Source organism: Onychomys torridus, chromosome 16 (assembly GCF_903995425.1).
Source record: "Onychomys torridus chromosome 16, mOncTor1.1, whole genome shotgun sequence".
Taxonomy (NCBI): domain Eukaryota; kingdom Metazoa; phylum Chordata; class Mammalia; order Rodentia; family Cricetidae; genus Onychomys; species Onychomys torridus.
In genome coordinates, this window is record NC_050458.1 from 41,773,184 (window position 1) to 41,787,534 (window position 14,351).

Below are 14,351 nucleotides of genomic sequence, written 5' to 3' on the forward strand. Positions count from 1 at the left end.
CCAATTCTGCCAAGAGCTGAGGAGCAGCCCCATATCAACGGGTTGTCCTTTGCACCCCTCTAGGCTGGTGTTCATGACAGAAAGGAACCCTCATATATGTAAACAACACTGGTGATGTTAGTTTTGACTGGAGACAGGAACTCACCAGATCCTGGAGAACACTGGTCATTCCCATTAGAAAAGATAAGCTGCTATCCATAGCAAATAAAAAATAGCAAGGAAGGAGGTGGTGCCCTGCTCCAGAGCTTTCACCGGGAGGCGTTACAAGAAGAGAATGCATTCGGTTCTAATGGACAAGAGGGCTTTATTGAAGTCAGAGCAGGGAGTGAGAGCTGGACCCTCTGGCTACCCAGTGGTTCCGAAAGTTAGTCTCAAGAAGGTGGAGCAGTCTAGACAGGGACGAGGACTGGGAAGGGACAGAGCCATCAGAAGGTGATGTTGTCTTCGTACAAGGACAACAGCAGCAGGACGGTCCAGCCGCCCAGCAGACCCACATTGTGCAGCAGGAAAAGAAGCCAGGGCCGCTGGTCCCGCACATTCATCATGGCTGGGAGCTGGGGAGAAGTGGGGCGCCAGTTCAGCAGCCAGCTGGGTGGACCCCCACCCCCCCCCCACTCCCCCGTTAGTTCCCCACCCCAGCATAGGCTCTCCACCATCCTAACCATGTCACAAAGCGCCACATAAAGGAAGAGGCCGGTGGCTACCGCCAGAATCCAAGCCTCGCCCTCCTCCCCTACTCCGACTGCGAGAGCCACATAGAGGCCAATGAATGCTGTGAGCGCAGAGGCCAGGTTCAGCAAAAGCGCATGCTTCACAGTCAGCCCAGCATGCAGCAAGGCAGCAAAGTCCCCTAGAACAGAACAAGTGTTAGTAAGAGCTCTCTGCCCGCCCACCAGTCAGGTACAGCCCATCAGACCAGTTACACGCTCATCCCAGACAGACACACCCATTCAAAGGCCAGGCAGGCTCCAGTCCCCTTCCCATCTCCCTGCAACCCACCCTACCTCTAGCCACGCCCACTGACGACTGGGCGCTCCCTTCCAAAGGCCACGTTTCTTCTTCTATTGTCTTGCTCATCTTCCAGAATAGGTCACTCTCACTAAGCCCCATCCATTCACGCCACCCCCCACCGCTCACCCAGTTCGTGGGGCAGCTCATGGCAGAACACTGCCAAAGAGGTGGCCAGCCCAGTCTTCCAGGAGGATGCGAAGGCTGCACCCACAGCGAGCCCATCAGCGAAATTGTGCACCGCATCGCCCAGGGTGATCAGATAGGGCAGCAGCCTCAGGTCTGTGGGGACGTCAAGTGTGAGTCCTGCAGGCCAGGTTCTGCACATCTGCCTAAGGGCAAACCCCAGATCTACAGCCCTCCCTTGGGGCTCACTTGTTTTCAGTTGCCGGGACTCTGGGAACAATAGTTCTGGGGTCTCCTCTGTCACCTGTGGGGGGAGGAGGGGGGGCGGGGTGAGAATGAACCCAGCCTCTAATAGGGCAGAACTAAAGGGCTCCATGTTGGGTAGAATTCACCACTTACCAAATCTGAACGGGAGCTGTCGTGGGGCTGTTTGGACTGCCGGAGATTGCTGGGTGTCAGCTGCAGTGACATTCCATGGCTGTGTCCCCCATGGCTGAAAGGCCCATCCTTCTCAGGCTCCTGTGGAAAAAAAACTGTTCAGAGCCTATCAAGCCCTCGCTCACCCATCCCACCTCCTGGTTCTCCAGAGCCTGACCTGGTCCCTGGGCAACAGGAGGTTGAAGAAACTCTCAAACAGGAAGAAGATGTAGAGGCCTCCAAGTACAGCCAGCAGGCGCCAAGTGGATTGTGCGCCAATACCCACTTCCTCATGGGAATGGCCTTCCTCACCATGTGTGTGCAGCCCCAGCACCTGAGGAGGAAGTGGGTACTGACTGGGGACTTCAGGGCCACAAGGGGCTGGAGCTGGGGCTAGGAAAGGGCAGGAAGGGAGGTGAGGCCCCCGTTGAGTGAGGGCTGACCTTGGGTGTCAGGTGGAGAAGGGCATCGCCTGTGAGCGCACCCACAGCCAAGCTTAGGAAGGTCTGCATGATGTAGTGGGTGACTGTGCTGCATCTGGTACAAGTCAGTAGCAGAAGGCCAAACACCGCGCAGAGGCAGATGATCAGTGTCGCCAGAGAGCCATACAGATACCCTGTGGGTAAAACTTCACTGAGAATCCCCAGCTTCCTAGAGAGGCACCCAAGGAGTGAGCAGGTGCTCAAAGATCTGTGGGCTGTCAGTTGGGGCCCTCTTGCCCCCTCAATCCACTATCCTTCCTTTCCTGACTGGCTTCTCAGTCCTCAGTGTCCATTCCCTGCTCCCCCATGGAGCCCAATGACATCAGGCCAGCACCCAGGGACTGAGCCAGCCAGGCATCTTGGGGTAGGCACTCACTTTCTGCTTGGCTGAGCTGGTCCTGAATATGGGCAGTGGGGTGGAGGCTGCAGGCTCCACTTAGCTGCTGCTGGACTAAGGCAGGGCTCAGCTGGGCCCAGGCCTGAGGGCTCACCCCAGCCTGTTCAGATAGTCCATACACAGCCATCACATCTTTGGTACTCAGGCACACCTAGAGGCAGGGGAAGAGGATGGGAGTCAGGTGTCTGAGCAGCCCCAGGGAAACCCAATTTTCTCCAGAACTGTAAGAGGCTCACCGTGTCCCATACACTGGAGCTACTGTTGTGGGTAGTGTGGTGCTCAGAGTCTTGGTGATTCGCTTCCCTGTCCAGATGATTATTGTGGTCATCATGGTCACTGTGATCCTCTTCTCTACCCACCCCAAGTCGATGCATCAAAACCTCCAGTTCTGGCAGGAAGAACAGTCAGTGAATAGTCTGATGGGTTCCAGCCTTGTCCCCTCCCCCAGGAGTAGAGGCTGAGGATCTCAGCCCAGGTCTCACCAGCCAGCGTGATATTGGGAGCCTCGCTACCGCGTTGCCGGAACACAAAGTCCACAAAGTACTGAGGGCTAGGCAGGCCTTGGAAGCAGGACCCATTAATGACATGGTCCAGCAAGGCAGTCAGGACCAGGCCGGGGCTTCTGGAAGCTCCTGCTTCCTCAGCCTCCTCCAGCAGTTGGGGAATGTCTACACAGGTCTGGAGAAGAAACTGACCTCAGTTCTAACCTCAGCGTCAACCTCTGGAGTCCATCCTAGAGCAGCCCACTGGAAGGATTGCCCATCAACCCCTCCCCAACACACCCGCCACCCCCGCAGCCTCCTCAGACCACTCAGATTTCACCAAAGACATCAGTTGGCTACAGCCCCTCCATATACCACAGTCTAGTCCTGCCCCAGCTAATCACAGCCTTCACTCTGGCCTCCTTTGGGCCTCAGAGCTTTCCTGACCAACCCTTCCCCAAAGGGTCCCCCCAGACTGCAGTCCCTGTCCTACTCAACAGTGAACACCCACTTTTGATGCCCCAGCCACTCTAGCCTCCCCAGTATCAGCTCGGATGCCAAGGAGGCTTCACACAGGACATATCCCCTGCTGGAGCAGCCTCCTTTCCATGGCACTTGGGTCCTTCTCACTACCCCCAGCAGCCCCCTGGGCCCTCACCTCCTCCCCAGTGGGTGGGCTGGCATCATGGGCTTCAATCTTCTGCAGTAGCTGGCTCAGACCCAAGGTCATGGCCTCTGGACTCTCCAGTAGGGCCAGGTAGTTGTCCACACGGGAGGCCAAAAGGCCATTTTGGATGTCCTCACATGTTTCCTCTGGGTTGCTGAGGTAGAGGGCAGCGGCAGTACTAAGGTGGCTAATGTATCTGGACTCCAGGACTGGTTCTGGGGCAAGCCCTGGCTTGTCAGGTCTGCCTAGGGCCAAGACTTCCTCCACAGTCAGGCACTACGGGCAGACAGGTAAACAGGGTCTGGGCTGTTTTGGGCCCACCAGGCACAGCCAGAGAATGGATTCTATCAGCTATCTTAAGTCTGCCCCTTGTATGGTTAGCTTGACTAGGAACCTACACAGAGGAGTCCCCAGCAGTTACTCCCCCATCCCGAAGAGGGGAGGGTGGGTGGTCCTGGACTCACTGCAAATTTGACAGCCTAGAAAGGGGAACTGTGTGTCCCAGGGGGGAGGCCAGGCCTGTATAAGCCCCCGAGAGGCAGAGGAGGCAAGGCTCCAGACTGCAAGTAGGTTCAGACACCAGCCTTCAGACCCGCCTCCTGGAGTTTGCCCAGGTCCCTTTGCTGTCGGCCACAGGGTGGAGCGGGCAGGAAGGGGCCGGGGCTGGGGGACCCGTCGGGTGGGGCTGTTACCTTTCCACACGGCCCGTTGGTGCAGTGCACACGGACCGCCAGCGTATTTAACAGGCCGCCCAGTGCCTGCCGATCCAGAGCACCCTGACCCGAGATGAGCAGGCTTAGCAGGCGATTGGGCTGGACCACTGCTGCTGTGACCACCAGCATGGCCAACAGGAGCCCCAGTGTGAGCCGGGCTGGGAACACCATGCCTCAGGCTCCCAAAGTGCTCCTTGCTTGTGGTGCTGTGTGGAGACCGCTGGCGTCGGGGATGGCTGTAGACTTGCTGGGGCGTCCTGAGGCCAGACTGGGGCTGGGCTCAACTTGCGTGGCCCTAGCTCCAGGACCTCTCCCAGGTATTTCCTGCACGGCTCTGTGATTGGCTGCTGGGTTAACCATTCCAGTGGCAGATCCTCCCTGAAAGTCTGGGGGCAAGGAGCTGCTGCCTCCAGGGGCTGGAGCTAGAGCTGGGTCCCTTCCCTTGGGTGGGCGGCTTGACCATCCCCTCCTCTGCCTGTCACACCCAGATCTGCCACGCAGAGCCTTCTGTGCTCCCTGAAGAGCTGCGGTCACTCCCTCCTATGACCTTGCCTGTGGAGCTCAAGCTAGGGGACCAGAGGCAGATCTGCATAGACTTTACCAAGTCAAACATGGGTGTTCTATTTGACATTTTCAGGAGAGCCCTTAGGCCTATCTCCACCCTTCCTCAGCTGCCTCTCAGCTCAAGCAGCTTAGACAAATCCCAAATCTTGGGATCTGGGTGGGGGTGGGGGTGGTGTTCCTGGATCCTGGGCTATGGCCTCTGGGTCTAGCATGGGCTGTAGTGGGAGATTTCTGAAAGATACTTGCTGAGTCATGTTCCCCACCCCCAGCCCTCGGGGAAAATCCCCAGGAAATGGCTAAAGCCCCAACCCAGACAAACAGGAAGCGAACATGTGACCTTGGTCCTAGCCAACTTCTGGCTAGCCTTTGGGGTCAGGAGGAGGTTGAGGACCTGTTGTGAGATCTAGGCCTAAGCACAGGAAGATTGGGGTAGGGCTGGGGTTCCCAGCTTTGACCCTCCCTCATCAATCCCTTTAGCCTTTGACCCTAGAGCCTTATCTCTATCCAGGTGGCAGGCTGCAGGAGGAGTTGGATCACCAGGGAGCTGAAAATCCCCAGGTCACAAGGCCTTCTGAAAGGGGTATCGGGCCTTCTTCTACCTGGGTTCATAGCACTCTAGACCCTAGCCCTCCTGGGTGTGGTTTGGGTGTGGAGCTGGCAGCCTAATGCCTAGAGGACTCTGTCCCCTAGTATTCTGGAGGGTAGGGCCAGGTGGGGGCCAGAGTCTGGCTGAGTATCCTGAGCCCAGGGGTCAACTGCTTTGGACCTGCTCCTAACACACACACACACACACACACACACACACACACACACACGTCAATGATTCTTAGAGCTAGGGTCCCTACAACGTGGCTTCTAACCCTGGTCCTACGGAGGCACTATACTTGAGAACTGGGAGAGCCAGTGTGAAGACAAAAGAACATTCCCACATGTAGCACTGAAGATGCCATATACCCAAACTGGCTTTTCTGTTTCCACTGCTGGGCTGCTGGGGGCTGAGCCTGGACTGGTTGCCTTCCCCTGCAGATTGGCTGCCCACTGTTTAAGCACTCAGCTATGGGGGGTCTCAAACCAGCTTGACCACACAGCTGCCATGACAGGCTTTACTGGCAGGTACTACTAGGTCCCCAGGAAAAGTCTAAGCTGATCCCACGCAGGGAGGACCAGCATCTAAGGGGAAAGTACCTGACATCCCAAACATTCTAATCTTTAAATAAGATTGCCGGATGTTGGCTGGGCAGTGGTGGCACATGCCTTTAATCACAGCACTCAGGAGGCAGAGGCAGGTGGATCTCTGTGAGTTTGAGGTCAGCCTGATCTACAGAGAGAGTTCCAGGACAGGCTCCAAAGCTACACAGAGAAACCCTGTCTTGAAAAAATCAAAAACTGGGGGCTGGAGAGATGGCTCAGAGGTTAAGAGCACTGCTTGCTCTTCCAGAGGTCCTGAGTTCAATTCCCAGCAACCACATGGTGGCTCACAACCATCTGTAATGAGATCTGGTGCCCTCTCCTGGCCTGCGGGGATATGTGCAGACAGAACATTGTATACATAATAAATAAATAAATCTTAAAAAAAGAAAAACCTGCTTTAAAAAAAAAAGAAAAGAAAAACAAACAAACAAAAAAAAGTCCAGATGTCCCTGAGCCTAGCACACATCCATTTCCCCTTGTTGCCGAGACACCCCTAGACAAATGTCAGCCCATCAGGGTCCTGAACCTTGGAAATTCTCTCACCTCAACCTCTACTATGATTAAAAAACAAAACAAAACAAAACAGGGTTGGGGATTTAGCTCAGTGGTAGAGCACTTGCCTAGCAAGCAGAAGGCCCTGGGTTCAGTCCTCAGCTTAAAAAAAAAGAAAGAGAAAAAAGAAAAACCCCACTCTGCCAGAGCTTGGGGGCTCTTTGCTCTTACTGCTGCATCAGACAAAGAATCCAAGCTCAAGTTTGAAATAAAGGCTCTTTGCTTTTGCATATGGATTTGGTGTCTCCATGGAGGTCTTTGAGGGATCCCTGCGATCTGGGCATAACATCAGCCTCTAGGGAGAAATCTTCGTGTAGGCTTGGCAGTCCAGGCTTCCCTAGATTTCTTCTTCAAAGGAGGGACCTGCCCGAGTCGAAGGCCAGTACAGCCAACGCATGAACCTGTGTCACTGTCCTGTCTCGTTTCCAGCATGCTCACTGCCATTGCCACTGTTATATAAAAAAAAAAAAAGTATGAGACCAATGTCTGTGAGATGGCTCCCGGGGTAAAGGCACTTGCCACCAAGCCTGGTGAACTGAATTCTACCCTTAGGACTCACATGACTAAAGAGAACGCCAACTCCTGGAAGTCGTCCCCTTACCTCTGTTGTACCCCATAGCAATTGTTCCCATAGGTAAATAAATAGCAAATGGGAGCCTTACTACATGCAAAGGTTCGGCTTGGGAAGATGAAATTGTAGAGATGATCATAGTGTGGATGGGCTTAATGCCACTAACTGTGATCAAAATGACGATAATGGCAACTTCTATATTTCATCACAGTAAAAATTAAAATAGATGGGCTGGAGAGATGGCTTAGAGGTTAAGAGCACTGACTGCTCTTCCAGAGGTCCTGAGTTCAATTCCCAGCAACCACATGGTGGCTCACAACCATTTGTAATGAGATCTGGCGCCCTCTTCTGTATACATAATAAATAAATAAATCTTTTTAAAAAATTAAAATTGAGCAAAACAATTCTACTTGGTTATTAATTCCTTGTGATTATTGCCATCCTTAATTCAGCAGCTACATATAATATAAAACAGAGTGGAAACCAGGCTTCATGGCATACATCCCTAATCCCAGCACTGGGGAGGCAGATCTCTACACAAGTTCCAGGCCAGCCAGAGCTGCATAGTGAGATCCTGTCTCAGAAAACAATGAAAGTAGCCTGCATTTAATCCCAGCACTGGGGAGGCAGAGGCAGGCGGATCTGAGTTCCAGGACAGCCAGCCCTACACAGAGAAACCCTGTTTTGGAAAAAAACAAAAACAAGAAAACAAAAGTGAAGTGGGTCGGAGCAGGCCTGATCTGGGCTTGGTGGCATATACCTGTTATTCCAGCACCAGGAATCCAGAAGGCAGGAGGGAAACCAGGAAGGCGGAATCAGGATTGTACTTGAGGCCAGTGTGGGCTACGTAGGGAGACCTTTTTCTTTCTTTTTTTTTAAATTTATTTATTTTTATTTTATGTTTTATTTTATGCATTGGTGTTTTGCCATGAGTGCTGGGTCCCCTGGAACTGGAGTTACAGTTGTGAGCTGCCATGCAGGTGCTGGGAATTGAACTCGGGTCCTCTGGAAGAGCAGCCAGTGCTCTTAACCACTGAGCCATCTCTCCAGCCCTGTGAGACCGTTTCAAACAAAACAAAACATAAAGACAAAGAGGGGTTGGAGAGAAGGCTCAGCAGTTAAAAGAACTGACTTGTGTTCCAGAGGACCTGGGTTCTGAGCTCCAACATAGCAGCTTATAACTACCAATAATTAGTTTCAGGGGATCCAAAGCTTTCTCTAGCCTCCATGGCATCAGTCATGCATGTGGGGCATGGACATATAAGCAGACAAAATACTCATATTCATAAGATTAAAAACAAAAAAGAAAACACCAAAAAACCAGGAGCTATGAATGTAGCTCAGTGGTAAAGCATTGCCTAGCAACATGCACAGGCCTTGTGTTTAATCCTTATCACCAAAACACCATTTGACTAGCCACTGAAGGCAGGGGCTTCAATTAAACCCTGCCATAAGGTTGGTATTGGTGGCAAACACCAGCAATCTCAGAATTGAGGAGGTTGAGGCAGGGGTATAACCTTAAGTTCAAGGACAGTCATGGCTACATCACAGCAAAACCACAGCTCACAAAAACCAAAGGCCAGGTGTGGTGGTACATGCCTTTAATCCTAGCACTCAGGAGGCAGAGCAGAGGCAGGAGGATCTCTGTGAGTTGGAAGCCAGTCTGGTCTGTACAGCAAGTTCCAGGCCAGCCAGAGCTACATAGTGAAATCCTGTCTCAGAAAACAGAAGTAGCCAGGGTGGTGGTGGTACACGCCTTTAATCCCAGCACTCGAGAGGCAGACCCAGGCGGATCTCTGTGAGTTCAAGGCCAGCCTGGTCTACAGAGTGAGATCCAGGACAGGCTCCAAAGCTACACTGTAGTGGGTAGCCATTCCAGCCTTGACCTGGCAACCCCCATTGAGGCTTCAGTAAAGGTCATGCCTACAAGGTGGAGCTGAGAGAGGACATTGAAGACCCAGGATCCAAAGGAGAGGGAGCTCTTGGTGCCTGGACCCAGTAGAGTTCTCCAGAGAACACCACTGGACTGCACCATACCTTTGCCAGACCCTACAACCTACCTATCCCTTCATTTGTAAGTTACATTGCAAAATAAACCTCCCTTTTAACTACGTGGAGTGGCCTTAATAATTTCACCAATACTACATAGAGAAACCCTGTCTTGAAAACAACAAACAAATAAACAAAAAGCAAAAATAAAAACAAACAAACAAAAACCCAACCACCCCAAAGTGAATGGGCTCCTTATTCTGACAACACAGATGCCACCACAATGAACCTTAGAGGACTACATGTCACATGGCAGGGTCATAGTGTCTAACGCAGCATAGTACAGCAGAGGTGACCTGCCTGTGGTCTGGACTGGATTTATGGAGCCTGCAAACTGCCTAGAGCTCTCGGGTGGAAGGCAGTGATGGCAGGCAAGGAGGCAGCCACCAAGGTTGCCAGATTCCAGTCACATCTGGTCCAGTGGAGGGTCTATGCATGTCACACTCTAGGAGCTGGGAGGACTCACCTTGCCGCTATAATTGCAACTCTGTGTGGGCTGAGCAACAGGGCCACAACACCTTGTTGGTTTAGGGCAGTGGCTTCAGGGGCTCTGTACCCCCTGGGGGCAGGGCCCTGTTCCAAGGTCAGGAGGGTAGATAGAAAAAACAGGGCAGGCTCAACGTAACTACCCACAGCAGGAAGGTCAGACAGATCTTTATTGGGGGTAACTTTCCGACAATATAGACATCTAGGACAGGCATAGATACTGGAGGGGCCGGGGCGGTACATCTCCATGAGTCTCACTCCGCCTCAATCAGGCTCAGGCATGAAGGAAGCGGTTAAAGGCATTGTACGCTGACTCCAGATCGAAGAGCATCTGGCGAACCTGGGAGTCATCCAGCTCATCAGAGGCCGACATACCACTCAGGGTCTGCAGCCTAGGGACACAGGCACAAGTGTGTATGAACAGTAGGACTATAAAAGTCATCACGAGGCTCCCCCTGCTCAGGAAAGCAACTCACCATTGGCTGACTGTTTGGCGGCCCTCAAAGTCTGCAGGCAGGTGGCTCATTCGGTGCATGGTCTCCATTAGCTCCCGGAGGTCTGGTTGAATCTACAGATACAAGTGCCAAGCTGAGACCCTACCTACCTTGCTTTTGTTCCCCTCCACCTAGGCCCAGGTTCCCTGCCCAACTCCTGCACCTCGTCCATGGCGCGGATCTCCAGACGCAGCTTGTCCATGATTGTGATGAAGAGCTGGGGGGAGCATATGCATTAGGCATCTCTTTTTCAGTTGGGGTGCAGAGACCCTTTTCAGCTTATAGGCCTGTCACAAGGGCCGGGTTCCTGTCCATTTTTATCCCCACACTCTGTACTCTCGGCTCCTTTCTGCCTGAGAGCTACACCTTTGAAGACCTGCCTAGATTGACCTTTTAGGTGTACAGACATTTGGGGGGTCACAATCTGTGAGAGCAATGTGGGAATCTAGGGTACAGTCCTACACAGCTCCTCAATCCATGGCTCTGCCAGAGCAGATCCTGTGTTATGTTTCCCTTCACAGAATGGAACTCAGTCAGGTGGGGCTCAGGCTCCATGGATGCTTCTCCCCTCACTCACAGCTGAGGTGATCCCTCCCAGGTTACTGCTTAGCTCCAGAAATTCCACGAATACACACTCATGACAGACCCAGGCTGGTAGTCCCTCCCCCTAATCCCCACAGGGCCCTCCCAGGAGTTGTGGGACACACCGAAACTACATCTGCGATGCATCGGTTGAGATTGCCCTTGTCATCCTTGATAGTGATGGGCCGGTCCTCCTTGATGCGCTCCATGGCAAGTGGGCAGTCCAGCTGAGAACAGACATGGGTTTGGGGCATCATCAGGCCTCCAGGAGGCCAAGGAATCATCCCCATGTTCCACCACACCTTTCCTGCAGGATGGAGGGAAGGCTTGGCTCACTCACTCTGAACTTCCGGCAAAACTCGTCAATGGAGCTGATCTCTGAGCCTTGAACCTGTCGAAAGGCAGCTTTGTACTGGACCAGGAGCCTGGAGCATGCTGCAGTGTACCTAGGGAGAGGAGCCGGTGCTGCTGGAGACTGAGACCAGTCTAGCTTGGCTCATTGTGCTCTCCCTCAGCAAGCCTCAATGCAGTAGCTTTCATGGTAGGCTAGGAGGGCCAAAGGTCTCCTGATGGGTTTGTACATGAAGAGAGCTCTGGTCAAGAGCAGGGAGGTATGCCCTATTTATTATAGGGAATCTGTGTGGGCTGACCGGGAACTCAGCACAAGAGCCCAGATGTGTAGTGGATAGCCATCCCAGAAGCATTGGCCTGGAAGTTCCAACCCCCATTGAGGCTTTGTTAATGGTCACGCCCACAAGGCGGGGTGGAGGAGGAAGCGGAAGACCCAGGATCAAGAGGAGGTCTCTCTTTTGGTTCTGGGACACTGGACGCAGGAGGTAGACTGAGCAGAGTTCTCCAGAGAACACCGCCAGACTGCGCCATACCTTTGCCAGACCCTACAACCTATCCCTTCATTTGTAAGTTACCCCACAAAATAAACCTCCCTTTTAACTACGTGGAGTGGCCTTAATAATTTCACCAATACAGATGTCTACTCTGTTTGCCCTAGACCAAGGTGTCAGACCTCCCTTACCACTGGGCAGCTCCTGGTCCAGTCAACTGGCTTGTTATCTCTGAACAAAGCACCAGCATCCATGTTGGCTACCTAGACTGGACAGTGATACCTTAGACTATGCTGTCTCCAGGCTGCAGCTCACCTTCTGAAGTCAGAACCATACTCACCCTTACAGAGTGTCCCTGGCTGATATGGCCCTGAAGCTGGTATCTACCAGGAGCACCCTTAGAGCTGGAGCTCCAGACCTACATCTGTGCTGCCTACTGAACCCATAAGCTTCACAGAAGGGAGAAACATGCTTCTGAGGATTGGTGGCCATCAACATCTGAAGCCACGGGCTTGCTCACTCATTCGGGGTGACGCAGTCCTTGATGTATGCTTTCTCCAGGGCCTGCATTGTCTTCACCACGGCAAACAGCTCTGCCATGTTGTCATACCTAAGACAAAGGCATCCATCAGGCCACGGCTCCAAGGCAGGCAAGCCTCGGCATCTGGAACCTAGGGTAGCCAATTGCTGCTCTACAGCCATGGCACAATTCAGCCCACCTCTCTCACTCCATCCCTGGTAGATAATCCTCAGGCACTATCTCCCTAGCCTGACCTCATTTCCTCCCCAACCATTGGTGTGGCGGTGGGTTTGGAAGGAGACGGTTGGACCTGCCATGGAGGCTCAATGGGCGTGTGTGTGTGTGTGTGTGTGTGTGTGTGTGTGTGTGTGTGTGTGTGTGTTTGTGCTGGTGGCAGCTCAGATTTTTGACTTACTTCTCCCGTTCCCGAGCATTCTTGTACAACTTTACTTCCTGTTGGAAAAGTGGGCAAGTCAGTCAGCATCAATAGGTGGTTACTGAACCAGTGACAGCCACATGGTCTTTGCAGTGGCCATGGCCAGTTAAGCATCTACTACTCACCTCGTACAGCTCCGGCTTGTTCCCAGGGGCTGCAACAGAGCAGGCAGGAGCTGACAGGTGGTCACAAGATGGCCCCAGGGTGGTCCCATTTTAGCTACGTCCCTGAGAATGTCTCCCATGTCATGTCCCAAAGAGCTCAGAGGAAGCTACAGAATAGAGGTTCTAGCTTCACCTCCTACCAATATTGCCTCCAAGAGGCTACAAACTGAATGCTGGGGTTAACTCTCCACCCACAACAAGGTGATCATACTTTTGTCGATAGAACCACAATATGGTACAAATATAAGTCTGTTACACACTTCATAACCTACGGTTGGAGACCCAGAGATGCTCAGGATGCCAGAGGTTCTGCCACATTGAAGTTCATTATCTTTATTCAGCAGGGTACAGCTAGGCCCTCTGAATTCCACCATAAATGGCTTGCTCTGGCACTAGTCACTCCCCAAGGCCTATGAATATGAGATGGAGGTGGCAGTGTGGTCCTTTCCCAACAGCCCCTGTAGCAGAGAAAACCTGGGCCCCTCCATTTCCTTCCATCTTAGGCTACACTCACCTCCAATGCCAGGAGTAGCTGGGATCCCGTGAAACATCCTTCAGGCCCTGGCAGCTACAGCACAGAGACCTGGGAAACAAAGCCAACACTAACTCAAAGGGTCCCTTACACCTCAAGAACTGGGCTTTGTGGGGTCAGAGTCTTGTGAATAGCTTTCCTGCTCTCTAGAGAAACAACACAGGATGCTATGGGACTATCATGGGGAAGCCAGGCTTGGAGGATAAAAACTGAGAGAATGTGCCAGGGGAGTCCTGCCTAGAAGCTTGGTTAAGGTAGGGAAGAGCAACTGATAGAAGAATTGGGGTAGCACCTTGAGCTTGGAGGAAGGGTCCAGTGTTGCAACACCTTTCAATGATCTTGGACTGTCTAGGGCTCTGGGAGTGGGAGCAGAGAATGCTTTTACTGTAATTCTGTGGGAGCTACTGGAGGAATGAATAAAGGCAAGTTTGTTGGTTGATGCAGTCTAGAAATGGTGGAAGCAGGGCCCAGGGAAGGTCCTGTCTAGTTAGGAAGTTGATGTCAGTGGCTTAGCCAGTTAAAAACCCGCCTCAGGATTTGAAATGGGGTGAAGAGAAAACAAAAGCTCAGTGAAGGTAGGCAAACTGAGATGGGGTGGCCTGATGAGGAGCCTGAGCTACTGAGGTCGCAGGAGCTAGGAACAGCCAGCGGAGTCCCGGAAGAAGGGTGGATACGCTCACAGCCAGGGAAACCTGAGCTGAGCCAGGAATGCCACCTGACAGCGCCCACCGCCCACTGAGACACAGACCGCGTGGCAAGGGCCGCTGAGCCCAAAAGGAGACGGGATCGGGACATCGAGCCCAAAAGACCCCTTTGCTGCGGGACCTGGCCATAGCCACTGCGTACCTGGGGCGTTTGGAGGAGTCCCGGAGATGGCGACAGCAGCTCGGCGCTCGCTTTTTCAGCCTGCGCCTGCCGGGAAGCCCGATCGGCAGCTCGGCGCTCCCTCCTGCAACTTAAGCCTACGCACAGAGCAAGCCCCATCAGTGGGTCGGCGCTCGTCCTCTCGGCCTGAGCCTGCGCTCTGAGGCCGCAGCGGCTGTCAAGGATCTATTTCTCATATCATCCCTTTTCCC

General features: G+C 53.0%; 2 protein-coding genes across 2 annotated transcripts; both read right to left on the bottom strand.

Moving 5' to 3' along the window:
* Positions 1 to 279: 279 nt before the first annotated feature.
* On the bottom strand, positions 280 to 4,617 carry Slc39a4 (solute carrier family 39 member 4). Its single transcript, XM_036208515.1, has 12 exons — positions 4,272 to 4,617; positions 3,571 to 3,855; positions 2,913 to 3,108; positions 2,667 to 2,818; positions 2,410 to 2,581; positions 1,995 to 2,167; positions 1,730 to 1,885; positions 1,534 to 1,653; positions 1,384 to 1,438; positions 1,138 to 1,290; positions 663 to 850; positions 280 to 554 (listed from the first exon to the last, which is right to left on the bottom strand). The coding sequence occupies exons 1-12, from the start codon at positions 4,461 to 4,463 to the stop codon at positions 426 to 428; spliced, it is 1,971 nt and encodes a 656-aa protein (XP_036064408.1). The 5' UTR covers positions 4,464 to 4,617; the 3' UTR covers positions 280 to 425.
* Positions 4,618 to 9,856: 5,239 nt separating this feature from the next.
* Positions 9,857 to 14,223, bottom strand: Vps28 (VPS28 subunit of ESCRT-I). Its single transcript, XM_036208558.1, has 10 exons — positions 14,122 to 14,223; positions 13,258 to 13,326; positions 12,705 to 12,733; positions 12,559 to 12,596; positions 12,144 to 12,233; positions 11,122 to 11,227; positions 10,907 to 11,008; positions 10,363 to 10,416; positions 10,182 to 10,273; positions 9,857 to 10,097 (listed from the first exon to the last, which is right to left on the bottom strand). Exons 2-10 carry the CDS (start codon positions 13,292 to 13,294, stop codon positions 9,980 to 9,982), a joined length of 666 nt encoding a protein of 221 aa, XP_036064451.1. The 5' UTR covers positions 13,295 to 13,326; positions 14,122 to 14,223; the 3' UTR covers positions 9,857 to 9,979.
* Positions 14,224 to 14,351: the final 128 nt, after the last annotated feature.